This window comes from Anoplophora glabripennis, unplaced genomic scaffold (assembly GCF_000390285.2).
Source record: "Anoplophora glabripennis isolate ALB-LARVAE unplaced genomic scaffold, Agla_2.0 scaffold74, whole genome shotgun sequence".
NCBI lineage: Eukaryota > Metazoa > Arthropoda > Insecta > Coleoptera > Cerambycidae > Anoplophora > Anoplophora glabripennis.
The window spans coordinates 364,345-387,117 of NW_019416212.1; the positions used below are offsets into that span (position 1 = coordinate 364,345).

The window sequence follows — 22,773 nt, forward strand, 5'->3', positions numbered from 1 at the left end:
AGAATTTGGCCAAATAATTTATAAATCAATGATTAGTGGTATAAAAATACTGAGAATTGAGATCTGGAGATTTGGCCGGCTTCAACATAGAATTTGGCTAAATAATTTGTAAATTAACAATTGCATTGGATAGTAATATCAAAACAGTAAACTGAGATCTGGAGCTCTGGTCGGCTGCTGAGAGTTTTGATACAATTTTTTTATTAGTGGGAAATAAATTAAAATCATGTTGGACAGAATATATCATTTATTAATAATATTAAATTATTTAACATAAAGAAATCTGAAATTAAAAAGACATTAACATTATTATATATAGGTAAAAAGTATTTTATGCTAAGATTACTTGAACATATACTCAAATACAAAGAAAAAATATAAGTACTAATGTAGTGGCGGGAATTCTTCATCAACGACGGAATGGATGCGACAAATTGGGCAAACGCTGCTGGTTTTCAGCCATTTTTTGATACACTGCACACAAAATAAAATTTACGAATTTTTACATATTGAGTAAAGAAATATACAGGGTGTTTGTAAATAAGTGCGAAATATTTTAGGGGGTGGTTGCCGAAGTTATTTTATGAAAAAAAGTTCATATAAAGTCAAAGTATGCTTCATTTCTGAGATACAGTGTTTAAATTTTAATTTTTTATTTATTTTTATTAATTATGTCGAAGAATTTTAAAGATATTGACTCGAAATTTGATGATTGTATTTTATTTAGAAATATTGACAGTAACCTACTAGATAATGTATCAAGAGAAATTAAAAATACACGGTAAAATATGTTTTATTTTTTTCCTCAAAAACGGTGCATCCTATGAAAAAAAATGATGGGACCAATTTCATTCAGAACTGATGGCGGATTTCTAAAAAAATATCAAAATGGCAAAAAGTCAATGGCATACGATTTTTTTTATTAAAAAAGGTTTATGGTATTCTCCCACGAACGCCACTGGTGCAAGTAGAAATATTGGGATCACCCCAAAAAATGTACATTTATCCCTCCAAACCCTTTTTCAAATTTCGAGTTAATATCTTTAAAACTGAAATAATAAACAAAAATAAATAAAAAATTTAAATCTAAACACTGTATCTCGGAAACGAAGCATATTTCAACCTACGTTTAAATGAACTTTTTACATAAAATAACTTCAGCAACCACCTCCTAAAATATTTCGCACTTATTTACAAACACCCCGTATATTATATAAATTAATAAAAATTGTCATGATTGTATTCACTGCATATTACCTCTTTGTGAAACTCATGTTGGCAGGGAAGAATGTATTTATCTTGCAATGAAAATTCTTCAAAGCAAATAGAGCACTCGTTTTCTGTGTGAGGGTTGTGCCAGTCCACATGTGGTGACTTGGGGGTTACCCATGCTGCTTGTTTTTTCATCCTTAATAAAATAGATACATATATAGTATTGGTATTCCTTTTTCTTCAGCTGTAACGTTGCCTTTCATAAAAATCACCACAAAATTCTGCTTTTATGGCATTTCTGCATTATTAAGATAGCTTTTTCAAGTAGCCTCCTTTTAAAGGAAGAAACAATAACAGATATTTGAATATTAATCAACATGACTTAAAAAAGAAATCGTGTAAACCTTTGTCCATTCTGATGTTATAGCTGTTAGACAAGAATGGATGATAATTTTCTTGAAGTTGTTTTCTTGTCTATGAAATTATTTGTTTTACATACTTGGTAAATATAAGTTGGAGGAAATATTCATTATCAAAGAGTATATATGATTTCATTCACTAAGAATTAAAAAACAAAATAAAATTATCTTAATACCTGTAAAGTTCAAGCGCTGATAAAAAAAATAATAATTAAAGAAAGAACTACATAGAAATAGCAAGTACAAATTTCACAGGAAATTTTCTCTCAACTTACCGAAGTATTATTTTAACGTCGTCAGCAATTTTTTCCTTTGGAAGATTCGACAACGTGCCTTTGTTCTCCTCCAGGAGTTTCAACAAAGCCAGGGTCACTTCTTCCTCTGTCGCACCTGAGCAACGTTCCAGGACATAATCTAGTAAGATCTAAACAAACATTTCACAATAAAAAATTAATTAATTCTATTCTTATTGATTTCCTGATTAGACCAACGTTTCGATTTATTTTAAATCTTCGTCAGAGCTAGTGAGACATGACTTACCCTAATGAAAATATGAAACAAATCGCAACACTGGCCACTTCCACTTACATTCACACAAAAAAAATCGTAACTTACTATGTCACTCTCTTTTTTATTGTCCGCCTTTGAGGTACATGCTCCCTTCTTTGGGGTTCCCCGATTGCACGCCTGCACCGGACTTATCTTTGTCCCTCCGGATTTGTCAAGGAATTCCATGGATTTACTCATCCTCGAGTTCTGTTGAGAGATTGGTTTCAGTTCTTTAGTAGTTACGATCAGTGTAGTAGGTTCGGCAGGAGGTTTCTCCTTTTTTGGAATTTGCTGCATTTGCGGTTGATATTGAAGAGGCACTGAAGTAAAAAAATATTTGATTTGTGTCTCACTGACACAACTGCAAGAGTTTTGTGGATACATTTCAACACTTGGAAACTTACAATGACTTCATTCTGCAAATATGCAATGAGCAACCGATTGCGATGAACAAAACCTCAAATTGTTCGTAAAAAATTGCTGTTGCTGATTAAAGTTGGTCGGAGGAGAAATTTTGAATGCTTTGTTATGGGGCGCTTTCACGTTCATAGTTTTAACTTGGAAAATTCATTCTTACTGCATTAGATGCGGCCCTTGGATTTGTTAGCACTTGCTTCGTTCCAATGTGTTTAATGGCTCGAAGATTATAAGTAGTGACAGGCAGAATCGAATATTTTAAAGAATCAAATACTTGCTTCTCGAATACTTTTAAGCCTGGCGACCATCGAGAACTAAGCATTCAAATGCTCTTGCAAATAGCCCGGAACGATAAATTTTAAGTCATGTACTACCAAATTTTTCATTCGAATTCTCCCATTTCTAGTTAAAGTGAAAGAAAGATCGTTTCATGTTTCGTTACATCTCAATTTCTGGAATGACACCCCTCTTGACGATTTCATAAACGTGGCAATGTCAAAAAGTATTTTAAAAGTAATTCAATCGCAAAAATATTACCTACCTGAAACGCCAGGCGTATTGGAATAAACGAGTCTCGGTCCTACAAATATATTATTCTGTGGTGGAAATTGGGCCCGTTGGATGTTGTACGGAAAATTGATTGGTGCCATAGTGGGCGGGCGTTGCATCTGTGCCTGACATTCTGTGTTGCTAAAACGAAATGAATATCGTTAAGGCTTCGTTAAAGCTGCCGATTGTTTGTGATAGGTTCAATGAATTTCTTAATTAACTACTTACTATTTCCAGTACAGCTTTTCTTCGGTTTGTATAATGTTTCTTATAGCTGCTTTAAAGTTATTAAATATTATGTTATCCTCGAGTCTCGGGACTTCCATAATCTCTGGCCATGGTGTGTTATATATATCAGTTTTAATGATGTCTACTCTAACGTTCTGATAAAAACTCTACAAAAAAAAATTAACTATGAACCCTATGGATTTACCACGATCAAATTTGCTGTTTAAATATGGTTCAGTTTTTTTAAATTTGTAACTAAAACTAAGAACTGAGGAATTAGTGGTAGTGACAGAACGGATGTGACAGAATTATCGGGGTTATATACGTATAATGAGGTTCCATCCCTAGCCTCCTTAGAACAATATAAACCAAATTGGACATCAAAGCTGGCTTAGGAGTTCTTATCGCAGGTTCGCCCTCACAGAGCCTGGCCCGAGAACAACAAGGGCAGGTCAAAGATTCCTAGCTAAGGCTAAAGAAGTGCAATGTATTCTGAAAGTGGCGGTAACCATTTACAAAATTTAGTAAAAATTCCTTAGAATTCCCAGTGATAGAAACTCTTAACTTGGATACAGTGTACATTTATACTCACATTGAGCTGTTCTAAGCCTCCTTTAACTTTTCGCAGTTCATTCTCCCACACCTCGATGCCTTGCCTACAAATATTATCATTCGGGATACTTTTTGGAGTTAGAAACGTTAATAAGTCCTTTAAGTATGTAACCATGAAGAGAGCCTGCTTTTCCGAACTGAAAATTATGAAAATTAATGCCTTTCTCGCAATCGTAAAGTGAATTTTTACATTTTATAATGCTGTCTGTGCAAGTTGTACTTATCGTTGACCTGCTCCACAAGCAATTTTTGAAGTGAAACGTTTTTCTCGTTCTCCATTTTCTGTTTCTTTTCACTTTCAGCCAGTTGTTCCCTGTAAAATTTATGATATTAAAAATATTAAATATTCATTTAAAATCGTAATTATTACTTCAGTTTTTGTATTTCAAACTTGAAACTGGCGGTTTTCTTTTCAAACTCTAGTTCAACGGTCTTCCTAGTCTTAACGTCTTTATTTATTTTATCCTGCAGTTCGTTTATTTTCCTGTTGAGTTTAACAATTGCGTCGTCTTTCTTTTCCTGCAACGCCAGGCACTTGTTCTTTATTTCCAGTATGGCGTTTAGTACCTGAGAGTCGCTATTGACCTGTACCTGAAATTAATGTAAAAGTCTCAACTGTTACAACAATTTTATATTTATAGATTTTTGACCCAAGAAACTGTCAAAATACATAGTGTGTATAAACAAATAGTTTGAACTAAAACTAATGCAGCAGCAGAGAGTGGAACTGCAATGGAAAATCAGTTCTATAAAAATAAATTGATATTGTATGACTGCAACGTGTTTTTTTAAAGTCACAATATTTTTGTTGTTAACATGGACTTTCGTCCATGTCAAAAAATTTTCTCCTGCAATTTCTGGGACAATTTATTGAAGCTAGCAAAATTTACCACACTTGTATGTATCAAAATATGTAATTTGTCCAATTTCTTGGGTCAAAAAGTAGTAAATGTTAGACAGGTTTTAGTGTTTTAAATTTATAATCATTACCTCTGCATTTCTAGTTTTGGGTCCCTCAGTTTGAATGTGTTTATGGTTGTTTTTTGGTCTTTCAGTTTGGGACATTGTTGAGCACTGAAAGGGAGAACGTGGGTAACATTTTTTCTGTATAAGATTCACATTTGAGAAAAGTATTAAAAAAGATGAAAATTTTATGAAAAGAATTATTTTTTTAATTCTGCTAACATTTAAATGTATAAGAATGTAATTTTGAGTAAGCTAATATATACAGATTATTCTCTACAAAGCAATGATAGAAATGTTGTTGATTTTATTTTGATAACGCAATAATGCACTATGCATATAGTCATATAAAAACAGTACAACATTTAATATGTATAGGTTGTCCCCAGATCTGAACAAACAATTTTAGATTAGACACTGGATACTTATTTTGAAAAACGACTCTATTTGTTTAAAAAACAATCTGTGATGTATTTTTATTTCTGAAATATGAAATAGGTTTTGTTCTGAATAAAAAAAATTCTTTCTCCATCCTGTGAAGTTAAAAGTACCCTTTCTCTCCGATCAGGAGAAATTTTATTACAAGAAAAATGTACATTAATGTCCCAAATTGGCTGCGATCTTACAAATCAATGATTTAACAAATAAAAAAATGTTAAGGTAGGCAAATTACTTTGAAATTTATATGGTATTTATATCGTAAAAATTGAATAACTAATTTTGAAATGAATAATTTTTCTCAATAAAATTTTTTGAAAATACATATAATGAGCCATTTTTTTAAATTTTGAATTCAATAAATTTTTTAAAAATTGGCTTAAAACCTTTAAAATAATATAAAAAATACCGAGGGATTAGATTAGTAATTGACAAGACATTAACTTTGAAATTGTGACCCCTTTCTAACAACGCGTTAATTATAAATGCTAAACACCCTGTAATATAACGAAGATTTTGTAGGAAATGAACTTTTTTCTGTTAATTTGTGATGTAGAATTAAAATTTATTAACTATTTTATTTCCAGATCGAACAATTTCTACAATTTTTTTTTATTTCCTCAAACCGTTACAGACTTGGTAAAAAATCCTGCTAATTAAGCTTTTCGTGATTAAATGATAACTGTATTTATAAATAGGAAACACTCACTTTGGACCTTTTTGCTATGAAAAGTCTGTCCCCGTCAATTTCGATAATAGATATAACTTTAGCCATCTTTTTAAAAAGTTTTTTTTTTAATTTAAATATTCGATCAACTAAATTACAATCCACGTTCACAATTGACAACTTATTTTCTGATAGGAGTGCAGAGCACCGATAACAATAGATAAGGCTTATCTATTTAATCTGTTTAAAATGTACATACTAATCATACTGAATATAAACGATATTTTCCTATAAACATTATCATTCGCTGATAACATTATGTTTATCAAAAATAAATTTAGAAAATCATTGAATAACTCACAGTTTGTTTCTTTGAAATCAAGTCTTTAATTTTTTTCACCTCTAAGCCAGTGCCACAGGCATATTTCTGGTAAAATTCCGCGCACTGGGCCACATATTTTTCAAATTTGGCGTGATCTTCGCCGAGCTCGTTCTTCCTGGGAATACCGTTGTACAATTTAGCGTGCATGCATTGCGTGCACTTAGTTGCAAATTTGTCGTTGTAATAGTTCTTGTGATTTTCACCACTCGCCAGGCACCACATCGGGAAAATTTCATGGTGAAACATAGTGTGAAGTTCAGTTTCTGATATGGGCGATTGTAATTGCGCGGTTTTATTGGCTACAAAATCGTCGATTTTGCACCCCCAAGTCTTGTATTTCTCGAACCGAGGCTTAAAAATGATGTTTCTAGTAAGTTTCTCCCCGTATCTACAAAGAAAATGTGAAAAAAAATATACATAGAAATACTCAATCTTAAAGATACATACCCAAAGAAAGCTATTTCTTCGTATCTGTCCACTTCGTGTCTAATTTCAGAAGGTTCTGGTAACAATTCCTTGAAAATTTCTGTACCTTGATCACTTTCTTCTTCATATATATAATCAGCGATTTCATTACACCACGTTAAAGTAGTAAGCCAACTAAAATTTAACATGTTAAAACCCAGTTTCAAACAAAATACGAACTAATTACTTCTTTCTGTGAAAATTGAGCAAGACAAGTAAAAACATCGGAAATAGCCTCGTTATAAACTTATTGTTCAACTCCTTGATAACATCTAACAAAACGCTACTTATTTCCTCGTCTTTAAAACGGTCTGGGTTCATCAGAGCACTGTAACAAAAGCAGCATTTTATGGAATAATCTGTCTCCACAGATAATTGTAACTCATCAGGATAGGGTTCCTTTTTTAAAAAGTGAATTACGCTGTAATAATTCTTTGTTGCCATGTCGTACGATTTATTTCGCAGTTCATTTTCAGCTTTATCAAGCAAGCTTTTGAACTGCTTTCTTTTCGTAGCAACAACATCCATTTTTTTGTCTTTTTGTTTCTCAAATTCTTCAATAAGGAACTGTTGGAAGATATTTTTGGTACTGGCGTCCATCTGTAAGAAAAATTATGTTAAAATTACAAGAACTGATATCTGTATGTAGTTAAACTTTACAGGAAAATCAAGTGATAAGAAGCTGTGTCACCACTTTATAATTAACTGCGTTGGTTTGTTGTTAAATTCCTTTAAACAACGATAACGTGGCGAGCTGGCTCGGACAAAATAAACAATTCAATTTTGCTGATTTTGCATATAAAGTAAATATTGAATGCCACTTACATTGTAGAAATCTATTTTGAGACCTCTGCTATTATTTAGTAATAGTTATATTGAATTTGCTGCTTTCAACACAAAACTGATTCCTAAATGCTGTCACAAATTGTAATCACAATAATAACATATAATTTAACCTATATAAACTATGGCTACAAACTTGGTGTTATTTTCAATTAATAACAATAACAATGTTGCCAGACTATCTTCAAAATGTCTATTTCGACATAGGTAGTAGAACCTAGGTACTTTCAGAGAATAGAAATGCACAATTATTAAGTATTAATTAAATATATTATTGTTATTAAAATTGTACAATAATATCATATAAAAATAAAAAAATATGAAACATACTTATATCATTGTTTAACATTTGTATACCTGCACAACCGCCATTATTCCATGGCTAAAAATTGGCCTCAATGATTTGGGATCGAGGGGGATTATCCCTCTTTATCCTGCCTCATCTCGTGTAGGCCTGGACAGCCTTCGTAGGTGGGCCCCATCCGTCGTCTACCCCGACCGCAAATGCGGCCGGTGTAGGCGCTTTGTGGGACCTCCTTTTGTCCTGGCTGGGCCCCGCCGGCTAGGGCCCTTTCTTCTGGCGCTCTTCTTGCTTCGCCGGCTCGTCTGCGTAAACCCCGGGGGTGGTGTCATGTTTATGGTTGGGCAGGGTGGTGCGGCTATGCAGCCTGGGATGCGCTTTGCTAAGGTGGCCCTTAGGCTAGCGCGGGAAGGGAGAAGTAAGTAGGGTATGGGGGGGGGGGTGTATGTGTGTGTGTGTGTGTGTGTGTGTGTGTGTGTGTGTCGTTGTCTTTGTTTCTTGATCCTGGCTGTCTCTGAAACAGAAAAGGTTAGCGCGCGGGGGGGGGGAGGAGTCGTTGGGGTGGTCACCCAGGGTCAAAAAGTTGATGACTAGGTCTTTTGTGTTTGTCGGTCACGTCGGGTACGTAGTCAACGGCTTGCCTGAGTAGGGGATTGTCATGTCTAGCGGCTACGTCAAACCGTTTCTCCGCGTTTTGTCTTATTGTCTGTATAGCGTTTGTGTATTGTAATTCTCGTAATGTTTTTATTACAAATACAAATTAAGCATTATCAGCATTTCAAATAGTAGGTAACTGTACGAATTTTGAAAATTTAAAACAATGAATTAAAAGTTCGTCGTAGGTGCAACAAAAACTAAATAAATAGTAGCAAAATACAATTCCTCTGGTTCTTGTTCTTACATTAGGGACATTTGGCAATAGTGTAAGTCAAGAGGGATAATCATTTGAAGCCGGCGGTATCAGTTTTAAAACGAGTTCTGTCTAACAGGTGGCGGTGGTTGTCGCCATTTGACAGGGATTTCACCATTATTTGACTTTGAATGAAAGATGTTTTATAATTACTTCTTGTATATTTCGATAGATTTCAATGATGAAAGGATGATATGTAGTTAATATTTACCTATATCAGACTTAAAAAATAGCAGTCCATACCTTGATTAAAAAATGTATTCCAATTATCTCAAAATTGGAAATTTTATACAGTTTTGGTTCTTAATGAGCCACTCTGCACATGCCACATAACAATTGTAAGTTTCTTGCAAAAAAAATATTTTTAGTTACAGAATTAGATATTTATGTGATAACATTATTTTACATTCTCATGAAATTGACAAAAGAAATTTTTGTTACAATATGTGTAATACACCAATTACACGCGATATCTGATATGAAACAATAATAGTCTATTGTTTATTTATTCCAAGTATAATTGTAAAACATTTCTTTTGTTTCACCAAATCTCTTATTATCTTTCTGATATCGAATGGTACCTACTTAAATTTGATATTTCTCTAAAAGTGGCACTAAAATCAGATAATTTTTAGTGTTAATATCCTTCAATTATTGAGGTTTGTTTAACGGTGCATAGCAGGACATACACAAACTGTACAGAAAAATTCCGTCACATCAAACCCACCAGATCACACTAACCACACGTTCATACTAGAAAGCTAAATCTGTGATTTTAAAAACGTGATATTTTATCAAGTTAGAGATTTTACAATTGTACCGTTATGAGCAACATATAGTTAGCGACATAAAAAAGGAAAGTGGTTATGGAAAGTATACCTAATACACGAAAAATACATGCTTTATGCACGTCAACATAGTAATAATATTTATTGTGTCCAATATTTAAAAAATGAAATTGAAACCTCTTAAAAATTGAATATCACAGAAAGATTATAAACATGTGTTGCTATTAAAATAATGAATAGATAATTATTATGCTGACCTTAAAGTGTTTTTATTAAAAAAAGGAAAGATGCCCAATATGCTATATTTTACCATGTTTTGAACGGTATCTCTTTATTTTATGTTATCTGTGACAGTTTACAGTTTACATACAGTTTATTGTACACTGTACAATATAACTGCAGTTTCTAGCGCATGATTAATAACAGCGTTGTGTAACAATCTTCATTGCCACTTCTATCTCCAGCAAAGAACGTTGTACGGCTACAAGGAAGCACGACCGACCAGTTCTACGTAAAAATCGAAAAGCGAATGTGATCTACATTTCGCCTCTGTACTTTCAGTTTCCTTTAAATGACCTAAATGAAATTAATAACGGAGATATGTACTCGATTTTATGCCAGCCTTCGGTTCTGCAGCGAATTGTTGGCGTAATTACAATGTTAGTTCGTGTTGTTTTATTTTATTGTTTGTCAATAAATTCCTACAATAACCAGATTTTTGAGCACACGATTGTATCGCTTTTTAGATAAAAACATTCAGCTGAAATAGCAACACTTGTTAATAAAGTTTTAGTTTTGTGGAATAAATAAGTAAATATACAGAGTGTTGTATAAAATTACGTCAAACCGTTAAAAACGATTGTTTGATTGAAAACAATTCGACTTTCTCATGTTATTTTTCAATTAGATGGCGCTTGCTCAAAAAAATTCGATTTTACTGTTTAGAATGTACCTATTACCTTTTCAAAATTGTAATTTATATATTATATCTAACAGCCAGGTTAAATCTTGATTTATGTCAAAGTTCAAAAAATTTAAAATAATTTATTTTATTTTTTCCTATGCCCATCTACCATTTAGAGTAAGGCTAGTTTTCATTGAACTAAATATTATAACATATATTTCTATCTACAATCCGTTTATGTCCTGTGCATGCCATTTCTTTATTACCTTCCCTATTCCGTTGCTACTTCTTCAGCATTATCACATATGGAATGTTTAAACTTTTCTTGACCCTTCTGTATAGTTTTTTCCTATTTCCTTCGTTTCATAAATACACATTCTACACTCATGTCTAAGCATCTAACTTGTCTCCCATCAATTTTTCATTTATCAGGTATATTTGTAAATTCTGTTTTATTTCTTCTTTTATCTCTTGTACTATTTTCTATCGAACGTAAGAATATCGTTTCCATTGCGTTCATTTGTGTCGTGTGCTTTTCGGTTAATACCCATATCTCACTACTATATAGGTATCAGCTTTTCTCGTATAATTTTCGCTTCTTATATACATAACAATTTATTCTTCCTGTTTTTCTAGAGTACCTACTTCTTTCTGATCCTGTTAATTATTAAAAATACTGTCTCCTTATTTTCATTATTTAAGTTCCTCAGTGATGCTCTTTTTTGTCTGATTTGGATATCATATATTCATCATATTATAATATTTTCTATTTCTCAATTGTTTTAATGTTCTATAGAATTCTTTCTGATTTTGTTTGAAATTTTGAGGCATCTTTTTTTCAAACTATTGCCATAAATTTTCCTTAGCATTTTTTTTACCACAGTTTTCACTAATTTCTGTTTTTCTTTCAATTCTTCGTAGTCTTTTACTTCTCTGTTTAACTCTTCCATTTTTGTTTTTTGTTTTTAATCTTTTGTTTTCGTCATTCTACCATTCTGTTGTCTGTATGTTTTGATTTGTTTTTGTTGTGCCACAGTTTTCTCTCACATCTTCTAGTATACTGCTCCTTCCCAATTTTCTTCAATCTATCCCATCATTATTTTCACCTAATCCCTTTCAAATTATTTTTTTAAATTCGTTTTGAATTTGTATCTTTTAATTTGTAGCATTTTATTTTCTCGATTCTTTTTCTTCTTCATATGGCGTTATTTCATTTGTTTTTTTTTTTTCATCTATAGGTAATAATGATCACTTCCAATATTTGCTTGTCTTGTAACTTTCACATTATTTACCTTTTTGGATTTGTCTTGCTTACGAAAAAATAATCTATTTTACGAAACACGTGTTGGCTGTTCTTAAATACTTCTAAATCCTTGTAAAAATAAGTTGAAGAACAATTTGAAATTGTTCATTTCTATAGTATCTATGTAAATAGTAAACAAGGGTCAGATACAATCTGTATTATTTCAACGAAGACAATTTGTTGCGGGTTGCCTAAATATGTGACGTCACACTAAAAGAGTCTTATTATATTTTCTCCTACATCCGTTATCTCATTATGTATTTGTTCAAAAATTGCATTTTTCCTTCTCCTTCGTTTTCTCCATATTTCATTCTTTATGAATTTATATTATAGGTACAACATATTTTTTGTCCACTACATCTTTCATTCTGTCTGATATCTAATGATATTACAGTCACTCCGATCTCAATTGAAGAACCAGGAGGTTGGTAATATGTACCAGGTTCGGTAGCTGACATTAATATTTATTTTGCCATAGCCATACAACATGGCATTTTGGAGACCTTTTGAAACGGAACAAAACGAAATTTACCATCAATATAATAAAATTGTATGAGGACATAAATAATTAAAATATGTTGTTGGTCAAATGGACATATAATAAAATCTTTCTACACATTATATACAAATTAATATAATTTTTTAACTTTAGCAGAGAACTTTTTTAGGGACGCCTATGAAACTCATAAAATTTTATTGCTAGGAGTTTTTATACATGTTCAATTGACTTCGGATTGACTATACAACAGCTACCCTTTCTTTCATTCTTTCCTTTTCCCTTACTCCTGACCAGAACATCCAATATCCCTTATGAATCCTTTTCATATCAATTAAAGAAGAATTTACATATATACACTTATCATACGTTCATACTTTGTTTAAAAGAAAATTGCATCTAATTCAACAATTAATATGTAAAGATATATAGTTACGATATCGGTTTCCTTCTTCCAGCTTTCTTCCATCAATAAATTCACGTGTATTTCCTGAAAATTACCACTATGTTAGACTTTCCTTATAATAACGAGTCTGACGTTTATCTGCTTTCGTGGGCTCATTGCGTTTTCCCCCTCACTGCTTTCGTTTTCATTTCTTTACACCTAATTGTTAACGTAATTCATCAGACATAACCGATTTCTGTAATAACTGCGATTCCTATAATTACCAGGCATTATCTGCAAGTTATGAATGAACCCATTTGGATCCCAGTTTACTTTTAATGATGGTGGATCGAATCGCAACGGATATCGAAAATTGTTGTTTTTCTGCTCTATAAAGCTAGAGGTGTCGCACGCGAGTTACTTTAAAGGCACAGAAAAATGAAAAAAGTGGCTTGTCAACATAATAATAACAGATTCCTTACTGTACATATACAGAGTAAAATTATATTGTATTTGCATAAAATGTACTATGTCGTCGAATACTATTCTACAATGAAAGTTACTAAGAATTGTAGAGTTGTTTCAAAATATTATGAGCTTTGACCTTGATATGCGCAGAAACATAATTCCGACCGTCGCCTAAATTATTCTACGTCCTAAAAACATTACATCCATTATTCACAGTCTATCTCGAGCTCTCGTAGCGTAAACAAGCCTTTGCTCCGATTACAAATATCATAATAAAATTCTCTATTCTTTATTATTTTAATTTAAACAATAAAAACATATATAACGAACGTTCGCCAGTTGACTTTATTGATGCCCGAGCGCCTTAGTTCATTTCTGGTTGTAATGAGGCACGTGGTCTAATTCTGAGTCAATGTTTTCAAAACGTGCTTATTAGAAGAATTAGGTGGATACACCACACCTTTCGCGCATTTCGCGGCTCATGAGATTTTGAAACTACTCTACGAACAATTTCGCGAATAAATCCTGACGCATTTTTTTACTTGATTTTAAAAATGTTTATTCGAGTCGTATGCCATTGTTATTAATCAGCTTGTGAGGTGTTAGATGTGTATATTATTAAAGGAAACTTCTTATTTGTATAACTTATCTCTTTCTCTCTCTTTTTATTAAAAAAAGAGGGATAGTGGTATAATATATTAGTTGAGCTTATTATTAACATATGGCTCAATTAAGACATAGTCTAGCACGTCGCACCTGTTCGTTAAATTCGTTTGACTTTTTAATTTTTTTGCCAAGTAAATAACGATGCAAAAATTCAAAAATACATGTCAACCTTTTTGCACATTATTATATTTTACGGTAATATCTGAAATGATGGCAACAATGCCATTTAGAGGTTGGGAGAAATACAGTTGATTTCGATAACATATTTTGTTTTCAAATAACCTCAGTTTCAGATTAATTCAAAATCAACATCGGTAGGTACAACTCTGGTAAAGCTGGACAAAACAAAATTACGAATAAAAGTAGTATTGTAAAACTCTTTAGCAATGACTCGGTTGTGCAAAAAAGACCATCCAAAATGGAAGCAATGATTCAGAAAGTGCCCAGCATCAGCTTTATGGTAAATTCTCGTCTTCGTCGATTCTTCCCAGAACTTTATCGTAGTCGCAGCAAGCCGCTACGTGCAACGCGCTGTTTCTTGACACTCCGCGAAGTGAAGGCTTGGACACCATGTCCGTGGAGGTGGGGACGGCGTCTACAGGCTCCGCAGGAGGAGAAAGGCCACCACTGGCCGGTGAGAGGGAAACTGATACAATTTTTTTTCGTCCCTTTTAAGAAATTTTTAATCTGTTCGACGTTGGCTGCCAGTGCGACATTCGGTACGTTGCGGTTCGCTACGGGTTATGTCCTTGTGATCGATTTTGTGATACTGTGCACCCTCCAATATACAGGATAATACTGGAGCTAGCCCTTTTCGTTCTACCCTTCATGCTATGGTGTGTGTCTTTGTACTTTTCTTCTCGTTACTTAAGCAAACTGAACGTACTTTTAAATAATATTAGCAAGTAGCAGCATCTACCCATTTTTGAGTATTTAGTATACAAAAAGTAAATGAATACTAAATAAGTCCAGAACGAAGCGACATTTTATTTTTTTTTTGAAAATTTAAGTAATTTTAAATACCCATAAAAGTTTATCGTATAACTAAAATACCTAAAGCTATATATTGTATAGGTATATATTTTTGATTATTCGAATATGATATATCTCGTAAATCTATTTCAAAATAGTTCAGAGACGCATTCAAAATTTTCTATTTCTTATCTATTTTTATATCCGTTTAATCATTTCTTCCTTATAATTAATGACTAAATTTATAAAACTTTATTCTCAAGACAGTGTTCCATTTCAGAAAGTAGAAATATATAGGGTGTTTCATTTAATCATTTCAGATTTCAGCCATACGCTGAAGTTAAGTTCCATGCCATATGTTTTAGGACAAGATTAGGGAAACATATTTGAACCGAACAATAGTACCTGACGCAAATAAATTACTTCACATTTTTATAACATTTAGTTTCTTTACATCCCTATTTTGATAGTTTGTTTTAACATCATAAAGAAGGTAAGTATTATTTACCAGTCGAGGACGATTTTGCGCCCGAGCGGAGCGAGGACTGGCAATAGCGTCCGAGACTGGTAAATTATACTCAACTGCTGCGTAGTATATAACATTTTATCTGCTCCCACAGTTCTTTATGGTTAATGAAATAAAGATTAAGCTTTATCTTTTGACATTTCTTAATCAATTCATTTTAACATTATTCAAAATATTGCAAAGTCGCCTTGGTTGTTTGGATTTTGTCGTTTCTAAGGTGTTTATAAGCAAAGCTCCATAAAAGTTGCAATTTTGCTGGTTTTGAATAGTTATTTATAAATAAGTGATTTTCAAATAGAAAGTGCAACAAATGCTGAAACGTAAGAATGACGGCTATACACCCAAAAAGTCAAACGATTTTACAAGAGAACAAGTCAACGATTTTCTCGATAACACATATTTGCTAATGAAGGTAGTGACGATCTTAGGCATTGCAGGAGCATCCCGTTCTGATGAGTTATGCGAACTTACTTTGGACGTCAATTTCAAAAAATTCGATGACATTATTGTAGTTACAATTCCAGATTCTAAAAATGGTATGTCACGTATGTTTACAATTACTTTTCGTCTGGGTTCTCTTTCTCACTTAGAAATTCTCCAGAAATATATCAAGATTGGATTTAAAATTAAAACTGAAATTTCACGCTTTTTTATGCGCTATCAAGCAGTCGGCAAGAATACCCTTTCTATGATTCCTAATAAGATTGCATAGTTTTTGAAACTAGAACATCCTGAAACATAGACAGGCCATTCATTCCGAAGAACATCGGCAACGTTACTGCCTAATACAGGACTTGATATATAAGCAGTCAAGGGACATGGTGGGTAGAAATCAGCCACAATAGCAGAAAGTTACGTTGCTGCCAGCTTAAGGAACAAAAATGAAATAGCCAACAGGATTTTTTACAATGACGCTTCAACTTCAGGTTCTAGTAGTACGTCGCATCATGCTGTTCTAATGGATCAGTCAGATAATATTGAGCTTCCGGTGACTGAAATTGAGTAGTCAAATCATTTTAAGAAAAATGTGTCAATTAGTAAACGCGAGGGGAATAATTATTCAGATTTTATAAATGTTACTAAATATAATGATTGTACAATTACTATAAATATTCATTCCAAATAATTAATAAAATGTAATGTTCATCAAATATTTCTATTTATTTGTTCATAAAATATGCATTTATAATATATATATCGAAATCGCTTTTTTCCTTAGGGAGGTAAGTTACCATACTTACCTCTCGTTGTCCATAGCAACTTCCACTTCTATGGTAAAATCCACTTATCTCCTTAAAAACAATTTATTAATAGTCTATTTACTATAGTGGGAGCAGATAAAAACTATAACGCAATGATTAGAATTAAACATAAGTACGTTTTTTCTGAACATAATAAATCCTGTGAGTCAAATGTAAGCTCTTAAGCACCAATGATTTTAGTTATATCTTTTTCAAGTGATAAAGAGTAAGTACCTTCAAAAATCTCCAAGATAATATGAAACAGGTCATAATGGTGTACCAATAAGAAAATTAAGAAAACACCTGAAATTGTGTTACTGGCTTATTTTGGTTACAAGGTCGTGAAAGTGAAACTTCCAACATTATGGTTAATTTACTTGTGTTAAAAAGTGCATTGAATGTTAAAGAAAAGATTAATATAAGAAAAATTTCGAAACTGGCTCCCCACTTGAAAAGTTGTTGAACTTTCTGATTCAGTTACTCTGTCAGCATCGACTGATAATCCATCGAAAAATAATTCTAGGTCCATAACTGGAGCTGCAGAACCTGTTTGCTTCTCCGTCTGAAATAAGCTTGGTCCACTGTAATTTTGGAAATCTAAATTTGCAAATTTCGAACAAAGAAAATAGTTGTAGTTGATTAGTTTTCAAAAATAAGTAGTTATATTTATTGAAGCAACTTATCCAATTAAATTAATAACAGCTGTATGAAAAAAACTACTTTGTTCTAGTTAATTAAAATGTCTTTTTGACATTTAGGAAATAGCTTGCAATTTTTGAGATAGATGTTTCAGCTGAGACTTAAGTTTTTTAACGTCGAATCTCTTTCTATTTATGCATTATGCACACAAAATCGTTTCACTATCTTTATTTGTTCGAAGATCTGTAGAGTTAAGTTTTTTTTTTATTTAACATTCTGTATGTATTAAACAAGGACTCACTTCTTCATCTTCGATTCGTTATTGTGATACCTGCACAATGTGCAAGAAATTAATGTTTTAATATCTCTTCTAATAGTAATTAGTTAGTTAACTATAATTTTAATAATTTATAGATAATAACAAGACGAGATAATCAGAGTGTGTCTAATAGTTAATTTTGGTATCTCAAAACATATTTCTGTGCAACCGTAGTTAGCGAGTTGAAAAATTTACGTAACTTTCGAGTGTCAAGGCTTTTTGTGGGCACAGTTTAGCATAACTATTGCCTATAATCTGAAATTGTTACAATCAGCTTTGTTTTAAGTAGGTAATTTGTTTTGAAATAATCAATGTTTATGATTGCTACAATAATCATATTATTGTCAGTTTTGATTCATAAAATTCATACTAATTGGTTTCCGGTGTTCTTTTTCGAATTTTAACCATCTTGGTTTATCACGAGAGTAGAAATTCCAACGAGTTTTTTTCCTAACAGGTAGGTACGTCACCTGCGGGAGATATGCGCTTTCACATTTAATCATTTTATGACTTGAGGTTCGCTGCAGATGGTTATATAAAATAAAAATATGTATGGATTGATAATATTAATTTCTCAAGTTACAAGAATATTCTGTCACAGAATTGAAACTTGCAGATTACAGACCGACTTAAATGCTAATAAAGACTTTGTTTTGGAATAGATAAGACTTGAACAATTTGATAAATATAATCATAGATAGTAGGACTGTGAAGAACGGTGAAGGGAAGAAACATCAAAGAAGTAAAGAACACTGAGAACACCGAAAAAGAAGAAATTATAGGATTGATAGAGTAAAGGAAAACTATGAATGTAGGTAATGAAGAAAATGATAAAAGAAGGAAAATACAAATCCAAAGAAGAATTTATATTTCGAAGACTACAAAGCTTATTTAAAATTTGATTATTACATAGAGGACCTTTTAACAAACGTTGGATAACAAGAAATGAAATAAGGAATTGAAAATCATTCCAAACCACTCTATCGACTACAATGTTATCTGGAGCAGAATATTTAAAAAATCAGTGAACGTCTTCGATTGTGCATTTCTTTAGCGATAAGGAAATTACTCTTGTCTATCTTCTTATCGTTTCCTTGATAAAAAAATAGACAATCTGGATGATGAATGAATAGTCTCAATAGTTGTTACTTTCACCAAAATTGGGTATTTCTATTAGAATATTTCTTAAGAGATCTCAAAACCTAAATAATACGTACAGAAGCGTTAATTATCTTTTTCATCGAAACAGCCAACTTTTATTCCAATTATGAAATCTTTTATGGATTTTTATAAGAAAATATATGAAAGTTAAAGTTATATTTTTAACTAATGATTTTAACTAACGATATATACTTTGTAAGTTATTTCTCACCCATACTTAAACTGGCATGTTCTTATTTTCGATAAAATGTGACATGTTTTCTTGCGAATAAGCACTTATATTCTACCATCAACGTAGTAGTTTCAATTTTCAAAACCAGTTAAACACACAATATATAGGTTAATACATTACCGTGGCAAAGTACAATAACTGTGTTAGTTTTCGCGATATGAAATAATATAATAATATATATATATATAAAGAAGCGGTGTCATATCATGTCAGGGCAGAAGTCAACTTACATATTCCATTCGCGTAAACAACGATCAAGCATATGCTGTTGTGAAATCATTGGTCAAAACAGATTGAGCAGCAATGCCCTCGGCAAAGATATGTTATTATATACAGAACCGGACACATCGTATAATAGTTTTCATAACATATATCATTCGCATCAAAAAAATATGGTGACTTTAAAATAATACGAAGTAAGTCATATCAAGGAATGCCCTTCAGTTAGTTTAAACAGGTATCAACTGGCAACATTGATAAGGATGTTGAAGCAACTCAAGTCCGGGTGCTGTCCAGTGGCGGTACACAACAGTATAAGTGCCGTTTAAAAAAACAATTGTAACTCGACTACGTATTCTATTTAAAAATATATAAATATTTCAGATTAGTATTCTGGAAAACACGTACGAATACTATTACCCCTAAAAAACTGACTCATATTAAAATTACCGTGTATATTACAAATATAGCGATAAACTTAGAAAATGGAAAATATTTCTTGGTATAAAAATATACCGTAGACGGAACCAAGAGACAACTTATTGTTTACAGTTATGTTAAATGAGGTACTAATCAAGGTCTGCCAAGCATTTTAATCTAGTAGTCCGTGACTGCGAACGTATTTGAGACACACCCAAGTTGCTCCTGTTTTTTAGTACCTTGTTATTTTTCCTTTTGTTGCCCCATTAATAAATTTGAATGTATTAATTCAAGAATACATTATATCTTAATTTCTTAACGAATATTTTTTATGCGTCCTGGAAATCTGTGCTAGATTAAAAGTTAGGGAGTGACAAAAATGTAACAATAGGATATTTTCTTAAGAACTCACGGTGAACTAGATACAAAATGTTATGTCATCTCGAATTCAGTGATTAAATTGTTGAACAGTGATTAATGTCAGTAAAGATTACTATCTAGTAGGCAGCCTTTCGATTGAAACAGTTGAGGATTTACGCTAAAATAGATTGAACTATTCTTATTTAAAAATGCACCAGAGGCTTAAGACCTTTCGTTCATTAAGGCTTTTTATTGTAAAATGACTCAAGTAACAACCTCCTGAGGTTATGATCTAGAAACACCAGAAATTGTTATGTTAAATGTTCAACAAAATAAAAAGTAGTTTCAGATTAAATGAATGCTATAATAATGAGTAAGTAATTCACATTATATCGGCAGTGTGTTTATATGATGAAAATCTAAACGGTAAAAGCGTAATATAAATACCTGTGAACTGACCTAGAGCATGAGCAAATAGCAAATAGCGAAATGAACATAAAACCACAGCATTATTAAATGTGGTGAAATAAACGACAGTTGTTACATTATATTTATAATTAGTACGTACAAATATACAATGCGTAAAAATATATTTCATGTTTTTAAATTTCGTGTAACATTTTCATTAAACATCTAAATAACTGCTTTAACTTACACATAATGTTTAATATATTTTTTAATTCCTTTCAACGCAATACAACTGACATTGGTTTGTATTTCAGTAAATCTACGTTTACAGAACTGTGATTAAATTTACGGAGAAAGTGTATTATTTGCGTAGATATTTGCCAAAAAAACAGTTGTTAGAAATTTAATGATTTGTTCTGTGAAATTATTATTTAAATAATTTTTAAGTTCATGATTTGTGTAAAATAAGTTTCATTGATAAAAAATATGAGGCCTAATCTTGCTAAAATAAATAATTATTTTTGGATACGAAAAACGTTTCTACTATAATCAAGAGACAATTATTTAATTAATTTACCATTAAAAACCAGGCAATGAAACAGAATCAATTTGTAAACTTATCGAGCGAAAATTTGTAGGTTAAACTTGTCAATTTACTTTTCTGTAACCACTACAAAAGATTTCTTTTATTATTTAAAGGAATTATATTTTAGATACTTTCAGATAGTTTAATGGAAACAAAAGTAAAGTTCACTCAGTCATTGTTGTTTGTTTTATTTGACACAAATGCAGTTAAAACTTTTCGAAAAACAAGTCGTTAAAATATACATACCAAGTGTTTCACATTAGGATAAATGTACTTGAATAGGCTCACTTTGCATATTTTTTTTAATTCATGGTTCAGGTAGTTCACATCGTAGTTACTTGAGCAAAAAATCGGATTTTCTTCTCAGCCGTTTCTCGTGGAAAACGTACGGAAGCCCTGTGGTGACGTCATACCATTCGTTAGCGGCTGGCCCACATAATTGGCCGAGTCTCACAGTCCCTTTTCTCAAATCAATGAATGTTCCCATGTTTGCTAGATACCGAAAATGTAAAAACAATAAATGGAATATTACTTAAAGAGCTCATTCTGCTAAAAGAACATTTTTAACAGTAATCTGTAACAAAATATTATAAATAGAACTTCAGTTTGAGTTACCAGTGAAAATATTATTTCCAAGAGATATACGAACTGTAGAGTAATTTTATGTATAAAGAAATTAAATTATTGACATTAAATGATTTCTGTAACTACTATCATCAAGATTATCGGTATTACCTTATTCACCATCTTTACTGTTATTTGTGTTGTTCGATAAAAGAATGTACACAGTCAGCCTAGAATAATTGCGACTATTGCGATAAAATCAATTTGTTTCGTATGTTCTTTTTCCAGAACAAACGCAATCGGAACTGCGAAGTAGAAAGAGACGTTCTAGGCAGCTGTGAATGAAGAATTCAATAACTGCTAATAACTGCTGTTGCAAAATTGGTGGTTAAAAATATTTTAAGTAGTTTATTTTTTGCTGCGGTGCATTGCGAATTAGCACATCGTAGCATCGTAGATTGTTTTTGGTCTACTAGAATAGTGCACGCGTTAGGTAATTAATAAAATAATTGTCGGGAGCTTAAAACACATTTGAACCGGTTCTGGAATTTTTTCCAATGTGCCTTGTTGTTTTTGTCGCAAATGGTTTCCCACTGTCGGTGAAAAGAGTGAAGCGGAAAATACTATTCAAATATTTCAATAATACGTCATCTTTTCAGTTTATTAACATTCGAATGCGTTTTGTATTCCATTTTAGAACTGAAGACCAATATAAATCATATCTTTATGTCCCAGATTTAGTAGAAAGTAAATTGTCTAAGATATTCCATATATATTTGTAAAGCGATTTGAGATACCTATCTAAAAGAAAGTTATGGCCGATTAGGAGTTTGCTTAGCTAAATGCTAAATAAATATTCACTAAAATCAAAACCTCCTCCTATTAGAGCTTAATATTCAAACACAGAATATTTGTGCTCTATCTGTTTAGTAATAGAATGCCATTTTGAAAAGTACTTAGTCTTATTTCACATAATTATGAAGACTGATTACAAACCATTGCAAAACTATTATATTAATAAATAGCTAGGTTTATTTAATACTTGACTATGATATTATTTATAGCTCAGATTAAGGCTGATAAAATTTGGAGCATAAATAATTTAATTGTTTAAATATCACTCACTGATTATACTTCTAAGGCATCAATCTGTTAAAGATA

General features: G+C 31.9%; 2 protein-coding genes across 8 annotated transcripts in view; one reads left to right on the plus strand and one right to left on the minus strand.

Moving 5' to 3' along the window:
- Nucleotides 1-303: 303 nt before the first annotated feature.
- Nucleotides 304-7,579, minus strand: LOC108906155 (E3 ubiquitin-protein ligase TTC3). The gene is made up of 14 exons (XM_018709349.2): nucleotides 7,562-7,579; nucleotides 7,089-7,501; nucleotides 6,884-7,036; nucleotides 6,416-6,824; nucleotides 4,977-5,060; nucleotides 4,357-4,577; nucleotides 4,177-4,299; nucleotides 3,967-4,123; nucleotides 3,375-3,541; nucleotides 3,139-3,287; nucleotides 2,247-2,500; nucleotides 1,907-2,055; nucleotides 1,258-1,408; nucleotides 304-474 (listed from the first exon to the last, which is right to left on the minus strand). Exons 2-14 carry the CDS (start codon nucleotides 7,499-7,501, stop codon nucleotides 385-387), a joined length of 2,520 nt encoding a protein of 839 aa, XP_018564865.1. The 5' UTR covers nucleotides 7,562-7,579; the 3' UTR covers nucleotides 304-384.
- Nucleotides 7,580-14,666: 7,087 nt separating this feature from the next.
- The window catches only part of LOC108906144 (mucin-2-like), a 67,659-nt gene continuing 59,552 nt past the window's right edge, over nucleotides 14,667-22,773 (plus strand). For all 7 annotated transcript variants that reach the window (XM_018709329.1, XM_018709328.1, XM_018709332.1 and 4 more), the window contains exon 1: nucleotides 14,667-14,801. The gene's annotated coding sequence lies outside the window, so the exon portion shown is untranslated. The remainder of the gene's footprint in view (nucleotides 14,802-22,773) is intronic.